General features: G+C 39.8%; 1 protein-coding gene across 1 annotated transcript in view; it reads left to right on the top strand.

Moving 5' to 3' along the window:
• EAF1 (ELL associated factor 1) overlaps window positions 1–17,956 on the top strand; it is a 20,100-nt gene extending 2,144 nt beyond the window's left edge. The window contains exons 2-6 of the mRNA XM_066555843.1: window positions 1,497–1,591; window positions 4,897–5,033; window positions 7,559–7,725; window positions 14,182–14,412; window positions 16,317–17,956. Of these exons, the coding sequence (XP_066411940.1) occupies window positions 1,497–1,591; window positions 4,897–5,033; window positions 7,559–7,725; window positions 14,182–14,412; window positions 16,317–16,363 (677 nt within the window). The 3' untranslated portion in view covers window positions 16,364–17,956. The remainder of the gene's footprint in view (window positions 1–1,496; window positions 1,592–4,896; window positions 5,034–7,558; window positions 7,726–14,181; window positions 14,413–16,316) is intronic.

Below are 17,956 nucleotides of genomic sequence, written 5' to 3'. Positions count from 1 at the left end.
CACCTCTTCAGATGCAGGGATGCTAGAGTTGAATGCAGGCTTCTTATAAAAACAAACACAAGGCAAACTAGCCTATAGCTGTGTGATTTTATTTCAACTTGTCTAAATCCTCTCTCAAGATATTAGAGGTTCTGATAGGTTTTTTTTTCCTGTTATAAAATTGGCTTACCAGCACAACAGAATAATGAGGGGAAAATACTTTTAACTTAAAATATTCTCAGTTCAAATGAATACATTAAACAGAAGAGCCTGGTTGGGAGACAAAGCGTTGCTCAACAGAGCAAAACTACCTAAAACAAGTGTAAATTTAAGGCCAGTACAGTGCCTCCCCTTACTGGTGCTTTCTATCCACAGTGGCTCTGGACCAGCATGAAGCTGCTGTAGTAAGATCAGCACCTCTCTCTTTCCTTCTAAGTGGGAGCTGAGATCTCCTCCACCCATGTGGAGCTTTTAGCACTATTGTGGAGGCAAGATGGCCATTAAAGAAATTACTGAAATATCAGTAAGACTAAATAAGTGGGTGTCATTAAATTGGTGTTTGTCACAGAGGAGTCCTCAGTGTTGCAATTGGCAAGAGCTAAGCAGAGCCCAGGGTTTTGGAAGTTGTTACTCTCTTGAGTTTGATTGGTACAATTTACACTTGCCTGTAAAACCAAGTGCCACTCAAAGCTACAGTTGTCGTGGCAGGCGGAAGTGGTGAGAGTGCTGTGACCTTCCCAGAGAAGTGTCTTTAAAAAGACTTCTTGGGTGGAAGGGACAGAGTCTTCATGTGGGGTTCCACAGAAGGTCTTTATTGAGCTCCTGCCAGGAAAGGGTGCAGGGAGCAGGTGTTTATATAGGGATAGCGAGGGGTGGGGCAGAACATCAGAACAAATGAGAGGAGGGCACAGGCGTGGAACAAAGGGGAAGAGCCAATGGGATACATAAAATCAACATATGGCAATATCACTATGGCAATAATGCATTCTAGGGGAAGCTTTTTCCTCACCATGACCAAGATGTTGTTGCTTAAGGACTGTCCTTCAAGAGGACTGTAGTCAGCTTCTCAGCCAGTTTGCCAGCCTCCACAAGTGTCATTAAATTAGTGTTTGTCACAGAGGAGTCCTCAGGTTTGCAATTGGCAAGAGCTAAGCAGAGCCCAGGGTTTTGGAAGTTATTACTCTCTTGAATTTGATTGGTACAGTTTTACACTTGCCTGTAAAACCAAGTGCCACTCAAAGCCTGGGGGTTTGGAGAAGTCTGTTTTTGGTGTTCAAACACAAGATCTACAACCTTATTTCTATTTTAAAAAGGAAGCTCAGAATACGGTACCACCACATGACAGAGTTGCTACATGTAGACACAATGTACTGGTGTGTTATTCTGCCCTGCTGTAAACACTAGTGTGTGTTTTACCATTCCCTGTAATCACAGTAAATGTATGGTGGCTCTTTGCAAGGCACATTGATGCTTCTGGAGACTCTAACAAATGTAATCACAATTGTTTTCCTCTTTAGATGATTTTAAGCCAGCATCGATTGATACGTCTTGTGAGGGGGATCTCCAAGTGGGTAAAGGAGATGATGTTACCATCACTTTGCCACATATTCCAGTAAGTCTCTTATATATATGATCCTGTTTTCTCTCCAACAAATTTGCATTGTTGTTACATTCTAATGTAAATGCTATTTTCACTTTCTTTATTAACACTGTGGGTTCAATATTTAAGCAGCCAGACTTATAGTTTACCACCTTAGGAAAGGACTGTACAGTTGGCTCTTTGTAAAGGGCTCTATTTGTAAGGTTGCCAAATTGTTCTTTACTTTTGATTCCTTCCTTCCTACTCTTCCTTGAAAGGCAAGGAGACTTTTCCTATTAGCTGAAGCTGTACACCTGGTTCCCATCCATTTTTAGTGCTGTGTAAATGCAATGTCACTCGGGCTTCAGTCAAGGTTGGATGTTCAGAACCCACAGTCAGACCTGTAAGCATGCTCCTGCCTTTCTCAATCATGTACAGATAGGGCATAGAGGGTTCCCTGCCTTCAGCTTTATCAGTGGAAGCAAGGGGACAGTCCTGGTGAGTGGCCATGAAGTAGTTTCCCATCCACTTCCTTCCCTAATGATGCCATAAAGATCTACTGTGTGAGGATGATGGTCAAACAGCAATAAAGTGATCAATCTGTTTATAGGTGCAGCTGGTTTGTAATTGAAGATTCAGTGGTTTCCTTACCAAAACAAAAGAAATTGCTCATGTGCTGGAAGTGGATTTATTAGCTGAAGTTAATGCTATGTGTCAAGCCAATAAACCAGAATTCACAGACATCAATGGGTCTGGTAGCTGCAGGGGGCACCAGTTTGGAAGCCGTGTGTCAGATCCTTTTGGTATTGTTGTTCCCAGCACATCTGTGGTTTTAATTGGTAGGTGATGGTATTGTGATAATTGTCACTGAGTGAAGCTGTAGCCTGCTTCACCCTGCTCCTGTTCATTATATGGCTTTGGTCACCTTCAGTGCTGCAGGAGGTCACACACTCCTTTATGTGAGTTTTTGTCTATAGAAATGATGAGCATGGTAGTGCTATTGGAGAGCAGGTAACAGCACAACAGCAGCATTCATCTTGGATTAGTTGGAAACAGAGTTGCTCATTCATTTTTTTGTGTTGAGCAGCATCACTTGTAATGTTCCTTTCCAAATCTCTGTACTGAGGAGCTTAATTTGATTATCTTCCCCTCAGTATGAGCAGGCTTGAGTTTATGGTATGCTGCAAAGGCTGAGGCAGCCAAGCCACTCTGTGTATGTTGTTCCAAGGCAATGCTGCCTGTGTTCTGGACAGAGAGCTGGAAAACACTTGTCATACTGGAAAAGAATGAGAGGTTCTGAGATTGTTTCATCCTGACAAGTTTCACTGAATTTCTTGGATGCTGCTTTGCTTCCCAGTTGTCCAACAATTGGATAGGATTCAAATTCTGAGTTGAGGTTTTCTTTTTGAAACTGCCTAGTGCCTGAGAATATCTCTGATAATTTGTTTGGTGGAAATATTTTGGTGTCTCTTGCAGCTTGGATAAATTGAAGTACTATTTCTACATGTGGATTTAGTGACTTTAATACTTGAAAAAAAATCTGGATTGGGGAAGGGAAAATTTCTGCTTGTTAGAGTACTACAGAAGAAGATCATAGACTATCATGAGTTGGAAGATCCCCACAAGGATCATCAAAATCCAGCTCCTAACCCAGCACAGAACAATCCCAAGAATTACATCATGTGCCTGAGAGCGTTGTCCAAGCGCTTCTTGAACTCTGTCAGGCAAAAAACCCTCACAGGTGAAAACAATTCTGTCCTGTAATCAGCAAAATCTATAAGCCACTGTTACTTAGGCACCAACATAAACCCTAAACATTTAGTTTTAAGTAGAAGAGTGGGACTTAATTTGCTTAAGCGCTTACACTTCTACTTATTGTTTAGCCAAAATCACAGTCTTTGCTGCTTTAGGAGGCTTCTGGGTAGCAGAATGATAGCCAACAAACTTTGATCATTATACCTTTCCTGGCTTAGTTGTCAACAGCAAGCAGGATTTGACTTTAAGCTTTCTTTTTACTCTCTTAATTGTTGCTTTCCTCTCTTAAATGTAGGAATGATAAAAATGTAACATGCCTTTGAAGACTAGACTTTCTTGAGACATCCTTTCTGAATCTCTCTTACTGTGTCTTTTGTTAGGAGCTCAGATTTTTCACACTTACTGTTCAGAACCTATTTTAAATTCAAATATATTCTATCTGTGAACAACATGGAGAATAGGAATTGCTTTCAGAGTAGCTAAAATGTGATTGTTCATTTTTGCTACTCAGAATAATATATAGGAGAGTGCAGGATTTTTTCATTTGCTCCCTGGTTTCAGTTGCTTTCCTGCAGTATGTGCAAAGGTGCATATGAATAAACATTTATTTTTAAAACCACATTCTTTTATACAGTATCTACACATTACAGAGAAACCTGAGAATGTTTTATAGTTGAAACATAACCCCTTGAGTAACAGCTTTTTGACGTGGCCAGGTGTGTATCCATTCTATTATATGCAGATAGACCATGGGTTCAGTTGGCTGTAATGTCAAAACCAGGTGTATGGACCAGGCTGTGCAAGGATGCAGTACAGCTGATCATAATCTCAGCATTACCAGTTAGCCAGTGTGCACCACCACATGAGTTTGTTCTCTTTTTTCCTTCTCAGTCTAAGCCTTTAGACTTCTAAGGCTCTGTGTAACATTGTGTGGACTTGGGGACTTGATGGGAAGGCATCAAAATACCCCACTTGCCTTTGAGAAGACATTTCAGTATGATTGCATGGGCATATGCATGCTAATCTGACTTTGAAGAAGGCAGCTGCTCTTACATAGTTTGTGAGTGACAATTGCTTGTAATCCACTGTGAAAATACTGCCTATATATTTATGTAAAATATATGGTGCAGTTTAAATTATTTTTCAATTGACCGCATATTTCCTTGGGCAATAGTTCTGCTGCACAAATAATTAGAACTCTATTTCTTATCCAAACCCATGATTTCCAGGGCAGAAACATCAAGAAGATTTCTGATACTTGTCAGGGACAGCTATGCAAATTTAGTTACGCTGCCATTTTGGGAATGAGAACTGTAAATAAAGGCAGCCATGGCGAAGATGTTTTGTCACAACAGAGACACTTAAAATGATGAAAGGCATAATATTGCTATGAGGAAATGTCTGATCTACTGCACATTTTCTCTGTATTTCTCTCTTCATGAATGAATATTTTCTGTAGGTACTAAACATTAAGTTCTTAGCCTGTTTTTCAGAACAAAACATACATTCTTTCCTCTTAGTATTCATAAATTTTTGGACAGGGTAGTATAACCAGACAAATATGTGCTCTTTCTTTGTACCAGGGTTCAACTCCACCAATGACTGTCTTTAAAGGAAATAAAAGGCCGTATCAGAAGGACTGTGTGCTTATTATCAATCATGACACTGGGGAATATGTGCTGGAAAAACTTAGTAGCAGCATTCAAGTCAAGAAAACAAGGTAAAGCTGGGGACAGGGTTAATTGATAGGATTAATTATTGCTGAAGTTTCAAATTAAGACTGGGTTTTGAAACAGAACTCTCTTATTTTGTAGTGATGTTTAATTACCAAACCTTAGCTTTACATGGCCAATTATCATCCCTAAAAATGCAAATAGGAGTGTGAATCCAAGAGTAAAGAATTTGCAAATTCTCCACAGCTGAAATGACATAATTATAGTTTGCAGTGAAACACCTGTGATGGTTTCAGGCTTTAGACACTGGCTGAAGGATGGGGATGTGTTTCAAGAATCTCTAGTTAGCCAAAAAAATCCATGAAAATATTAGGCTGTCAAAAGGATTACTGGACTTTCTAGGTTTGTTCCCTACAACTTCCTGTGGGAGTCAGGACATTTCAATAACATAATCTTAGGGAACAAGAAACACTCATTCCCATATTGGATAAGCAATATATTAAGTGAAACACAAGTACAAAGCCTCCAGCTGGTGAAGGTGGGCAGAGAAATAATGGTTATGGTATTTTGCCTAGAAGAATTGATGAAGCCAGAAATACTTTCTGACCCAATACTCTGCTGCATAAATGCTACAAAGTATGCAGCTGGAAAGTTTTTGTCAGTCCTATTGCTCAGCAAGTACCTGAAGTGTCTGGATCTTTCAGCATCACTGAACCACAGGTTGACACATAAAGAGAAAACAGTCACTCGAATATCTTGTGAAGAAAAGACTCTTGAATAAGTTTACAAGTTTTACATTAAAAACACTTTGTTGCAGTATAGAACCCCTGGCTGCTAAAACTACTAGAAATGTGGGTTGCTGCTCATTGGTAGTTGGCTGGGTGTTTGCCAGGAACACCTTGAGTTCAAGGTAAATGGACTGTAACTCTCCTCTGAGTCACTGATGTGAAAACTCATCCATGTAGCATTCATCTTGTCCAGTGGATATGAGCACATCAGAGATGAGATTGGAATTCCCAATTTCAGTTCTGCTGGACTTTGTCTGGGTGAAGCTTAAGTCAGAAGGGAGCAAATAAGTGCAGGAGGGCCTGAGTTCTGTGAGATTGGTTACACTGAGTCTTGAGTCTCATGTGGGTAAAAATACTTGAAATTTTCTCAGGTAGTAAAAAGTTTGGGGATCCCTGTTTTGATGAACAGTGCTTTGCAAAGTCATTGATTTTCTAGATCAGAAGTGCCTTTTATTTTCCATGGCTACTCTGATCTTTAATGACCTGTTGGCACTCTGTGGGAACAGGGCTTTTAGTATTAATACCTTGATGAAATTCACAGGGGAGTAAGTGAACTTACTCCACATAAAACCATCTGTAGTTCCAAGAACATAATTAATGCTGGAAATCTTTGACTTTTACCATCCACTTGATACAGTGAGTATCTTGCCAACTTGTAACTTCTGCTGTAGGTAGACTTTAAGCTGCATTAATGTGGTATCTAACAGCTGCATGTCACTGATGAATGAAGAGAGGGTTGGTTCTGTGTGAGACTGAATCTAGAGTTCACTGAGGCACAGAGATATCCCAGTAAATGCTCCATGTACCAGCTCTGGTACCACAGGCGGTTTTAGGTGAATCCACACGACGTTGAACATGGGCTAGTTTAACTTATCTCATATTATGGGATTAGTTTCCAGACACAAAGTGGAACACTACTGAGGTGGGACCCTCCTAGAACAGAAACTGAGCTCTCATATCCACAAGCTGCTTCTGTGCTGCACTGCACAAAGCCATAACCCCAAAGGCTTTGCTGTTATGCAATAAATACACCACACCCTTTAGACTTATTATGGTGTACTGTAAAGGAACCTACTTTGGGTTTGTGGTTTGTTTTTTGGGTTTCTTTTTCTGCCAAGGGTATTGACTGTTCTGCAATCTCAGTCACATCAGAAGTTTAGTAAAAGGCAGAAATACCTCGGGTGAACTGAACAGATTGGCATAGTGTTATTCTAGAGACTATTTTCCACTAAGGAAATGGCTTAAACTGTTTTGAAGGGCTAACAGCAAATGGATAGAACCCAGGAATTAAATGCTTATATGCTGTATTTAGCAGTAAGAGTGATTACTCTAGCCAAGTTGACCTCTAAGAGAGTTCAGTTTGAGATTATTTAATTGCAACTGAGAAAATTGTTTCTTTTGCTGTGACTGTTTTAAGCAGGATTTTGTTGTGAATGGATTTGTAGTTACTTTAAATTACTATGATTGATCATTCTTTTTTTAAAAATGCAACTACTAATTGCTAAATTAAAGCCTTTATTGTTGTTCAAGTAGAGAATTTGGCATCACTGAACCACATCTGGATTTGAAAATACATTTTGTAAGGGTGTTGCAGTGTAGTATATGTTTCTTTGTTATTGAAAGTAAGTGTTGCATACAGAAAGCTGTAATTCAGTCTTCATCTTTGTAAAACAAATTAGAGATCTGTACAAAAGGAAGTCAGAGATGAAGCATTAGTACAAGGATATTGAAAAAGCTGGACATAGTTGCACAGTACCACTAAATGTGTCTGGTTGTTTCTTCAGAGCAGAGGGCAGCAGTAAGATCCAAGCCCGAATAGAGCAACAGTCTGCCCGAGCATCTCAGCCTCCTTCACAGTTCAGAGCCCCAACCAAGCCAGCAGTTGGACCTAAAACTTCTCCTTTGAAGGATAATCCTTCACCAGAGCCCCAGCTGGACGATATTAAGAGAGGTAAAGAAGGGTTTGTAGTTTCTTTGTCTTTCTTCTTTATAATAAAAACTATGACTGTGCAATTTCTAAAAACATTCAGGGATTAAAAGATGGTACTTGATAGCTGTGTTGACTTCTTTATATCTTGTTTCTTTATTCATCTTAGTAAACTGATTATTTATTCTCTTTACTAGAATAGATCTTTATATTGCCATCTTCTCTGGAGTGAGAAAACTTCCTCTTTCTGGGTAATTTTCTCTCTTCCAAACTATTTCTCTGTTGGGGAAAGAAGAAAAAAAGTAATGTGAATTCAGAAACCTGTAGCTCAGTGCTGGACCAATTGCAGGGGTGTCTTAGGCCACCACAGCAGCAATAACAAAGTGTAATGGTCCAAGGTCTCGTTACACAGTCAAGTCACTTGGAGAAGGTTACCCTGCACTGAGTAAGGCTGGGGGGATGGAAGGGCTAGGCAGCTGTGTTCCCAGTACAAGACAAGCTTGCACCATGGCAAGCACTGCTAGTAGGGGAGGAATGAGAGAGTGAACAAACCTGCAGCTTACCCTCTTCCACAATCACTCCTTTGCAGCTTTGACACACATGCCTTATGGCTGCTAAACTTCTATTTAAAAAGTACTTTAAAGAAATGATTGGCTCAACTCACTCTTTTGCTTAGGCAGAGCTTTGTCTTAGTGTTCTGCTGTGGGTAGGGCGCACTTTCTTTGCCCATGCCCTTCTTTTGCTACTGATGGGATACCTGTTTTTGCTGTGGATAATACAGTCAGGATAAGGAAGACTTTAAATTTTTGTTTGGTTCTTCTCTGGCACCAACACCAGACACAATTATTTTATTTTAAGCTAGTTCTTTCTGTCTGCTTTTTTTTTTTCCTGGGTTTCTTTCTCTTTTTTATCTGTCCCATATAGCTATTTTTGTCTGGAGACTTAGCCTATGTTAATTGCCCAGATGAAGTTAATTACTCAGCAGGGTGTTTTTTCAGTTCATGCTAATCCCTAGGTGACACTTTTGCTGCTAAACTGTGTGTTTGCATAGGTGCTGACTGGTCTCACTTTTCTGCAGCAGTAGTGTTTTCAATACTTGGATGCTGGTCAGCAGCCTGAATCAACCTCTGAGAGATTCTGTTAGCTACATTGTTATTTTTATTTTCTGTATAATAGGTAAGAAAAAAGATAATAGGTGATATATCAATTTTTTAAAATCAGATCAGTTGTGGATTTTAAATGTCTTTTCCTATAGGGTATAATAAGTTACTTAACCTTTGGGGCACTCTTTTGTATACATACAGCAATTTGTAAAGATTGTATTACAGTAAAATAATTACATTTGTCTGGGGTGACACCTATTCTAAAAGATAATTTTCTAGTGGTCTAAAGTATAAGTCACATTGTTCAGAGCTATCCTAATATTTTTTTGCCACCTGATAATCTTTTATATGAAAGTACCTCCAAATAAATAACCTGTGGGGTTTTGTTTCCAAAATCCAGAGTTAGAGCACCTGACTTGTACTAAAAATAGGACTTTAATTTGGTGCTTTATAGGGGGAGTTGTACAAAGCCCCAGAAGAGCCAAAAGCCTGGGCAGGGGTGTTTTTGCTTATAGTCTATAACTCTTTCCAGCACTGATGATCTAGAGTGTCAGCCTTGCTGAACCATTTATATCATAAGAACCTACTTAAAAGAGGTAGAATTAAAATGACACCATTCCACAATGAAATGCGGACAATGACCTGTAAAAGCTGTAATGTAGTCTGCAATCCTGTTATCTTCCCTTAATGTGTGTTTTTATGAACACAGACTTGTAAGTTCAGAAGAGCATGTGTTCTTTGCATTCAAGTAGAAGCTTTAGTTTTGGTTGAAGTACTTCCTCTGTATGAGAGAAAGATAAACAGAAAGCTGAAATTCTGTGGGTTTTGTTTAATGAACACAGCACAGAATTTAAAATTCCCAAAGAAGCTTCTTGAAAGGATCTCTGGCACTTTGACACTCTCTTGCTTCCTGTATGCCCTACTTAAGGGTGTGGTGAGACACACAGCCTTCATGATGGTTCACAAAAGTTTTAAGATAACCTCTGGGCAGGTTTCTGCTTTCCCTGGTACCCTCAGCTGTGCATTTCCACCCCTCCCTTACAGGTGAGCTGGAAATGAACTTTCAGGTAGATCAATTCTGTCCCAGTACACAGCTGTCCAAACAGCAGTGTCTGAGGACAGAGTCAGAGCATCTGGGAATTGAACCACTCCCTTCCTTCATGGACAGAGGCTTTTGGGAGGCTATGTTGAGGGTTTTGCACAAGTGGAATCCTTTCCTCTTCAAGCTTCTATATTTTCCTCGTGCCTGATGGGAGCATAGGAGAGGGTAGGAGCTTGTTCTTTTGAACACTCAGCTACACCTGATAATGTCTCATTAAGCTGTGAACATTTGCACGCATATACCACAATACAGCCATTTATTTGCACAAAATAATTGACATTTATCAGACCAATTTGACCATAGCAGAAATGTTTTCAAAAGCATTGGCATAATTACAGCATGCAACATATTGATATATGTCAATAATATTGAAAAATCACAGCATGAAATAATATTGACATGATTACAACATCTGAGAAAAAAACCCACAGAAACATATTTCAGGTTTGAAGACTGAGTGCTTAAAAGTCTGAGCAGATTTTATTTACCTGGAATGTAGCTCTGGTATGTGAAGATTATGCCATAGCACTGTTTGTCTCTCAAGAACACCTCAGTCAAATTTTCTGCACATCAGTATAAAATACTGCCTCTTTTAGCTGCCATCTCCACGTGCTCAGGGTGCCAGTATCAAGTTGATTTCTCCATCTTGCATTCTATTATTACCAGTAAGTGTTCTGCTATAGGCATTCAAACTTAACCCTCCCTAAAGTTAAATGACTTTTTTCTGGCAGTCCTTGGTATTCTTGCAGTCTGAGGTGAAGGCTTTAGTTAAAAAATCTGCACAACCTATTGGAATTGAGAGAAGAAGTTGGAACAGTTAAACATTCTTATGGTATTTGATACTGAATACATACAGAAGACAGCCCTATTGAGAAAGGCTGTTCTGTTTGGATAATGATTTCTGACCTTGAATTTATTTTTTTTTACTCTAAAACCTGCATTGCCTTCCAGTGTAAAATGGTCATTTTGTCTTCTTGAAAGAAATCTTACAGCTGTAACATGAAATGTAGAGAAGTTAAGGTTCCCAAAGCATTGTCAGCCTTTTCAGATGATGTAGACTCAATTAAGGCAAGTGTTCAAAACTGTACTGTATGGAAAGCTTTTTTAAAAGTAACTGCTGCACATCCTGACTCTTGTCATCTTTCAAACTGCAAAGGTGCATCAACATGAGGTGTTTGATTTTACGGTGCAGAAATGTCTAGGAAAGGTCAAATTCTTTCGTTGTTCAGCTTAGAATATATGTGCACATACACACACAGCTATTTTAATGGAAGCACCATGAGGAAATGTTTAACCCACGTCTTCAGTACCTATAGCTGTACTAAGCATAGCAGTCAAATGGGAAAATGCAAAATTGAACCATTGTAAAGCAGCTGTGATTTTCCTATAAGGCTTTGATGTCGTCATTGGCTTAGTCACTGACAGTGTGAGACAAGAGTGTTTTCAACAGAATTCCTTTGTGGTCCGGCTGAATTTCTCTTGACAGATTTCTTGTGTTGCAGCAGCCACCAGAACATTAGTGGAAACAATTGCTTTTCTCTTCATCTGCTCAGACAAGATGTTTAAAATTCTGGGCTCAAGGAATGAGAGACAACAGAGATCTGAGGGGAAGCTGTCAGCCTGTGAGGCAAAAGTTGATTAGAAGATGGGCTCTGACCAAGTTTCTACCCGTGACCAGTGTCACTGATAACAACCTTAACATCCCAGTCCTTGAAGCTTGTGGTACTGCTTCTGTTTTGCCTTTTCTTGCCTCTGTTCAGCATAGCAGGCTTTAGCACTACTTCCAAGGCATTCTCTTATTCCTTTCTAATAACCAAATGTCTTTTATGGTCTCTTAGTTTTCTGCTTCCCCAGCAGAAACCTCCCATTCTTCATTCTCACACTAATCTCCAATTCTGTTTAAAATTGGCCAGGCTGATCTTCCTTTCCCACTGGTCAGGCAGCATCACTTCCTTCAGTGATCTCCTCACCTCCTGTATCAAGTCCACACTTCTTGCTTAGGTTTTTGGGCTTTTTCCTAGTTCTCTGCAGTGTGTTTTTGTTTTAACTTTTCCCTCTCACTAGTAATGCCTAAGATCACCTCACCTTCTTCACTCTATTTTACATATGGGCTCTATGTTCTCAGTCCCTGTGCCAACATTCTTCCATTCCACAGAGTCCAGCTTTGTAGTGATATATGTGTAATTCTCAGGCACTTGTCCTGTGTTAGACTTGTCTGTTATATCTTTTTGCACTATGGATTGTGATAGGTGATTGTGCTTGCTGCAATCCAGGATATTCTAACAATGTATTACAATCACTGTAATTTGCAACTAACAACTCCATCACTAGAAGAATGCAGAAATTTTACATCATTAAGCCGGGGGGAAAAACCTGGGCATTTTAAAGAGAAAGTACCCTTAGTCCTGGTTACCTTTCCTTTAGCTTTCCCCTATTAATTTCCTAGCCTTAAATACAAGGAACATTTATAATTTGAAAGCCTCAGTATGAGTAGGCTGAGAACAGTGATTCACAGGTGCTCATTTGTTTGTGTATCAGACTCCAGGCCTGAAATGTATTTTTAAAGCCTGCAAGACTGTGTTGAGAGGCCATAAGGGAGAAAGATATTACAGTACAAAGTAGTATCTGCTGCTGGCCAGTTGAATCAATATATGATTCTGTTGAATCATATTTTCTTTCTCTTCCAATGGTCTCTTATGCTAAGTCTTCAAGCTGAAAGAGTAGGGTTTACCTGGCATACTGGTAAACTACAGAGAGCACAGATGGTATAGGTAGGGATCTATATGTAGGAAATAAATTGGAGAAACAGCACTGCTATCCTGAAATACCCAGCTGGAGTGTAACCATAGCACTTGAAATTGAGCTCTAAACCTTGAAAGTGAAAAACAGTGATTTTAAATCTGGCAAAAGAAAACACAATTTCTCAAACTGATACACGATAAGCTAGAGGAATTCTCTCCAGCAAATATTGCGGAGGATGAAAACTTAGCTGTTACTCTTTTTTAGACTTATAAAGTTCTCTAAAGTTTAGAAAACTTTAGCTGTTACTCTTTTATTTTTGTTGGGCTATTTTTTAGCCCAAGGAAAATGAGTCTTAATCAAAAGGAACTCGTGACACACATCTGACCTAACATGAATTACTCCTGGCATCAGTTCTTCACTTGTTAGGTAGGGTTGATAATACCTCATCTCTCCCTTCTTTCATTCTTGTCCCTTTAATCTGAGTTTCCAGGGCAGGCACTGAGTTCTAACCCTGTGGATATAGTACTGCTAGAACAACAAAAGCCTAAATTTTGAGGGTTTCACATCCCATGTTTAATATATGTGTGGATGTTCTCTCATGGAAACCTGCCAAAATGAACTGAGTCATTAGATACTCAGCCTTGTGGGTGGATACAAAGGAGTTGTCCTCTACTAGTGTTTAGACCACTTATAATTATGACAAATTTAACAATATTGTATAATTTGGGCTGACATACCTTAATAGCTCTTTAGTAACCAGTCATTCAGCCAACATTAGCTGTTCCTGATGAGGCTGTTGTGGGGCTTGCATGGTGTTCCAATGTTTCTTTGCACTGGAAACCCTAAAGTAGGCAGTGTCTTGAGTTGTAGACCTTCCTAGTTTCAGAGTAGTTTTGTTATTTCCTGGCTACTTGTAAGCTTCATAGGAGGTTATGGTATTTTTGCCACTCCCCAGTATGTGAAAATTCTCAGCTATTCTCATCTGTCCTACTGCAAAGTTATTTGATGTCATCCATCTGCTTCTGAAGTTTGTTTACATGGGCTGTGTGACTGTGCTGAAGCAGTTTCATACATTATCTGAAGTCAAGGCAGTTTCTGTTGTAATCATTTGCCAATGTCCATGTACCCACCCCCCAACACACCATTTTTTGTGTTTTCCAAAAGCCTAAATGTCAGCAGCATCTAACAGTTCAGATTTAGATTTCCGTGATCAGCTGATGTGCTTACTTTGTATGTAGACCATAGCCTGTCAGAAATAATGAAGCTGAAAGTGCTTTCAGGAGTGTGAAGTAGATGAAGAATAATTGTGGAAGTGAAGGTTTTATGATGTAACCTATGCTGTTGTTTCTTAAAATTTAGCTATAGCAATAAGTTTAAAACTTTTCAGGATTTTTTTGTTTCCCTTTCCTTTCATGTGAGATATTTTGGTGTGATAAACTATACTTGATAAAACCATCGCATTTGCACATTCTTTCCAAAATTCCGTGGGGCCCTGTTTATGGTATCAACCAGATGAATTCCTTTTTATTTCAGAACTGAGAGCAGAGGTTGAAATTATTGAGCAGATGAGCAGCAGCAGTGGAAGCAGCTCATCGGATTCAGAGAGCTCATCTGGGAGTGAAGATGAAAGCTCCAGCAGCGAGGGGGAAGAGCCAGCACATGTTTCCCCTTCCCAACCACCACACCAGCAGTACAACAACAGGAATGCTGTTGCTAATGGCACCAGCAGGCCACAAGGAAGCAATCAGCTCATGAACACGCTCCGTAAGTAAATGCTTGTGTCTTACCACTGTGAAAGCTGATTATGACCACTCATTTACTTAGCATGATAGGCTAACTTCATGAAATGCCTTTTGCCAAATAGTAGTTCCAGGGAGCTGCACTGGCTGAAATACTTAGGCAGATTTTATGAGCAGGGGGCTGAGACTTGTCTGAAGGTGTGGAGAGCCTGTGGGCATCTTTGCAGTGGTCCCCATTGTCCCTGTTGGGTCTGGATTCAGGCCTCCAAGTAGCCACTGGTGTGGGAGGATCTGGTGCACTGGAGGATGGGATTTATTTTCATGTGAGTACACAGATTAAATGGAAATACTGGGGTTGACACATGTCAGTTAAAGGTCTGTAAAGAGCTGTGAACAGCTCAAGGCTGTTCTGGGTTCCTAAGTCCAGTCTTGTGGTCTTCAGTATTGCTTTGTCAGCAGATTTATTGTGTTGGTCTCAGCTGTATTTTCACAAATACCACATTTTGAAGGGAAAATTTAAATGGAAATTATGTTAAAATATTGCAGCTATGGTGTTGCAAGCATTGAATCAGTACAAGCTCACTTCACCCTTTAAGAAGTGTCAGGAACATTTTTAAAGCATAGTTCTGTCCCATGAGACTCTCTCTGGGGACGTGGTGTGCCTCTGTGTTGCTCTTTCCTTACGCTACATCAGGTATATTCTAACTCCATGGAGTTAGAATATTGAATTTACAATTGCCATAAATTGTTCTTAATTCCTCCTGAGGCATATTTGCACACATCTCTTGGCACCCATTCATAGGGAACTGGTGGAGTCTGAATACAGGTATGTGTAGGGTTTCCAGCTTTGAGAAGATAAGTATATTGTACAGACCCCACCAAAAAGCCCCGATGGAAAACTTAGAGACCTGTCAGTCTTGCTGCCAGTAATGAAGGACAAAGTGAAATCCAAAGTTCAACAAAGTCATTAGGACTGTGTCTATTTCCCTGTTTCTGGTTGTGAGCAGCCTCCTCCCTGCTTCTCCTCGACCACAATACTGCATGGGTTTAATGATCTGAAGCCTCTGACTGCAGGAGAATCTGGGAACTACGAGGGTAGCTCCTCTCTTCATGCAGTGCTTTTTGCCTTTGGATTTAAAATACTTTTGCTGTGGGAGAATCACCCCTAACCCTAGTCCTTATCTCCCATGTCTTGTCTCTATGTCTGTTGAATAGATGCCCTGCAGCTCCTTTGAGGGGAGGGCAGTGGGAGAATGCTGGAAGAATTAGGTTCAATTATCAGAACACAAGCATGATTCTTGCCCCTTTTTATCCCCTCTAGCTCACCAAATCACAAGTGCTCTGCAAAACAGGATCAGAGCCAGTAGGTTTGATCCATATCCTGGCCTTTCATCCAATCTCTGCACTTTGGAGGGCAGCCTTTACCATCACAGCACATGTCAGCTTCGTTCAGCCTTGAGTTGTGATGGCTTTAACAGCCCTTTTGGTTTATTGACATGTGGAGGCCTTGCCTTGGCTACCCAAATGGCCTTATGCCAAAAAAAATCTGTTTTTAAAGGGTAAAGAAAGCCAAGGAATTCCCCAATGCCTTGTCCCAGAGCCATATATGGGAGCTTTGGTGGGTGGAGACTGTGGAATGTTTTCTGCAGCTGTTAGCTTGGAGAGGGCTGTTGTCCCACCAGGGAGCACCTTTGGTGGCTCTGGAGACAAGGATACTTGGTTTGGCCTGAATCCAGCTATTAGCCCCTTGCAGCTCTTTATGTTCTTGGGCAGTTTCATTAAATCACAGATGATGTTTGCATTCATTTAATGTGTTATTCTTACTTAAATCTTCCAGTGTAAATGTGACTGTTCTTTGGTTTGATTGCCATGAAATGTGAATTGACGCCTACTCACTTGTTGTGTTTTGTTGGTTTTTGTTTTCCATAGGAAATGACTTGCAGTTGAGTGAGTCTGGGAGCGACAGTGATGACTAGAGGCTGAGCTTTTGCTGTTTCTGTTACATATACATGAAGAACTAATTTACCTTGAAGTGATCCTATTGCTTATGAAGAGGAGCTGGCACAGAGATGGTTCCATGTGTGGAATTTTAATAGAAGAAATGCATAGCCCTACAAAATAGCAGATGTTGAGGACTGTTTTACTGTGTGAATTACGTGTATATATTGTGTATATTCTTATTCTGCTAAAGCTTTGAGTACATATGTACAGTGGGTGAGCCAATGTATGTTCCTGTCCACCATCTGTAAGTTTAACATGTAATTATGTGAGGTCATCTAAAAATCTCTTGTTTGTAGGGTATGTTCAGCGCATCATGACTTTGTCAGGGGACTTTTGTATATAGGGTGAGCATGTGCCTACAATGAGTTTAAAAAAACATCCAGGAGCTAGTGTGTGCACTGAAGTGGGACTGCCATAAATTAAGTTTCAATACTAAATTGATTTCTTTGGTTTGGGACTTTTTTAATGCCTTTTTATTGCTATTTATGGTTGATTTAATAGACTGACTTTTAAACAGTTGGACAATAGGAATGATTAAACCATGTTCGTCACAAACCTTGCTGCATCAGTGCCTTATAAGCAGGTTTTTTAAATAGTGCTTCAATTCCTGCCACCTTCCCTGTATGGAGCAATACTGAAACCTGAGATTGCTTCTGAAACAAGAGCTGTGTGTCACATACAGGCTGCTGTGCTCTGAGGGCAGTGACTCTAGCAAGATGAAGGATACACATCAATCACCTAAACTCATCCAAGTAGGAATCAGATAATCATTCTCTTTAGAAACTGAAGGGTCTCATTTAACTCAGACTTTCAGACCTAGTCTTCAGAAATACTTACAATCCTAACTACTAGTGACATTGCAATGCTACAAATGCAAAATATTTGACTTACTGAAATTCTAAGACTGGAGCCCTCTTTGCAGTTTCCTAGAGAGTGCAAAAAGAGGTGGCAAAACAAGTAGCCATGAACCAGCAGAAGTCTCTCTCCCACCACAGTTGTAAAGGTAGACTTTAGTCCATACTGTTCATTGGACGAGACCTCTTTGTGCTTGACAGGAGTACACAGAACATGAAATATTTGCAAAGGGTGAAATTCACCCCTGTTTAAGGGGTGTTTAAAGGGTGCTTAGTTGGATTATTATTAACTTTTTTGCTCACATGGAAAATGAGTGCCATAGGCAGCCTCTTGTGACTTTTTAAAATCAAAATTCTGCTGACATAGGACAAGTTGCACCTTAGTTGTAGTGTAATCCTGAGGAATGGGAAGCTGAATCAGATGCCTTTCCATTCTCAGGTCTCTGCTTTGCACTGCTCTCATCTGTCAGTTTGTGTTTTAACTCCTGTTTGTTTACTGAGCTCTGTCCTTTTTTTTAACATGTTAAAGAGCAAGGGGACATTTGAAGGGAGATTTTATTAAATGGTTTATTTTTTTGCATTAGATACATATTTAGGCATATTTTTGCATTATTGTACATACATTAAAAATACTTGCTTTTTTTTAAAGTGTTTTGTGATGTAGGTATGTATTTTAATGGACAATTATGAAATATACTTGATGAAAAGCCACAA

The sequence above is a fragment of the Molothrus aeneus genome, chromosome 1, assembly GCF_037042795.1.
Source record: "Molothrus aeneus isolate 106 chromosome 1, BPBGC_Maene_1.0, whole genome shotgun sequence".
Taxonomy (NCBI): Eukaryota; Metazoa; Chordata; class Aves; order Passeriformes; family Icteridae; genus Molothrus; species Molothrus aeneus.
Note: the sequence above shows the minus strand (reverse complement) of the source record. Positions and strands in the feature narration are given on the sequence as shown.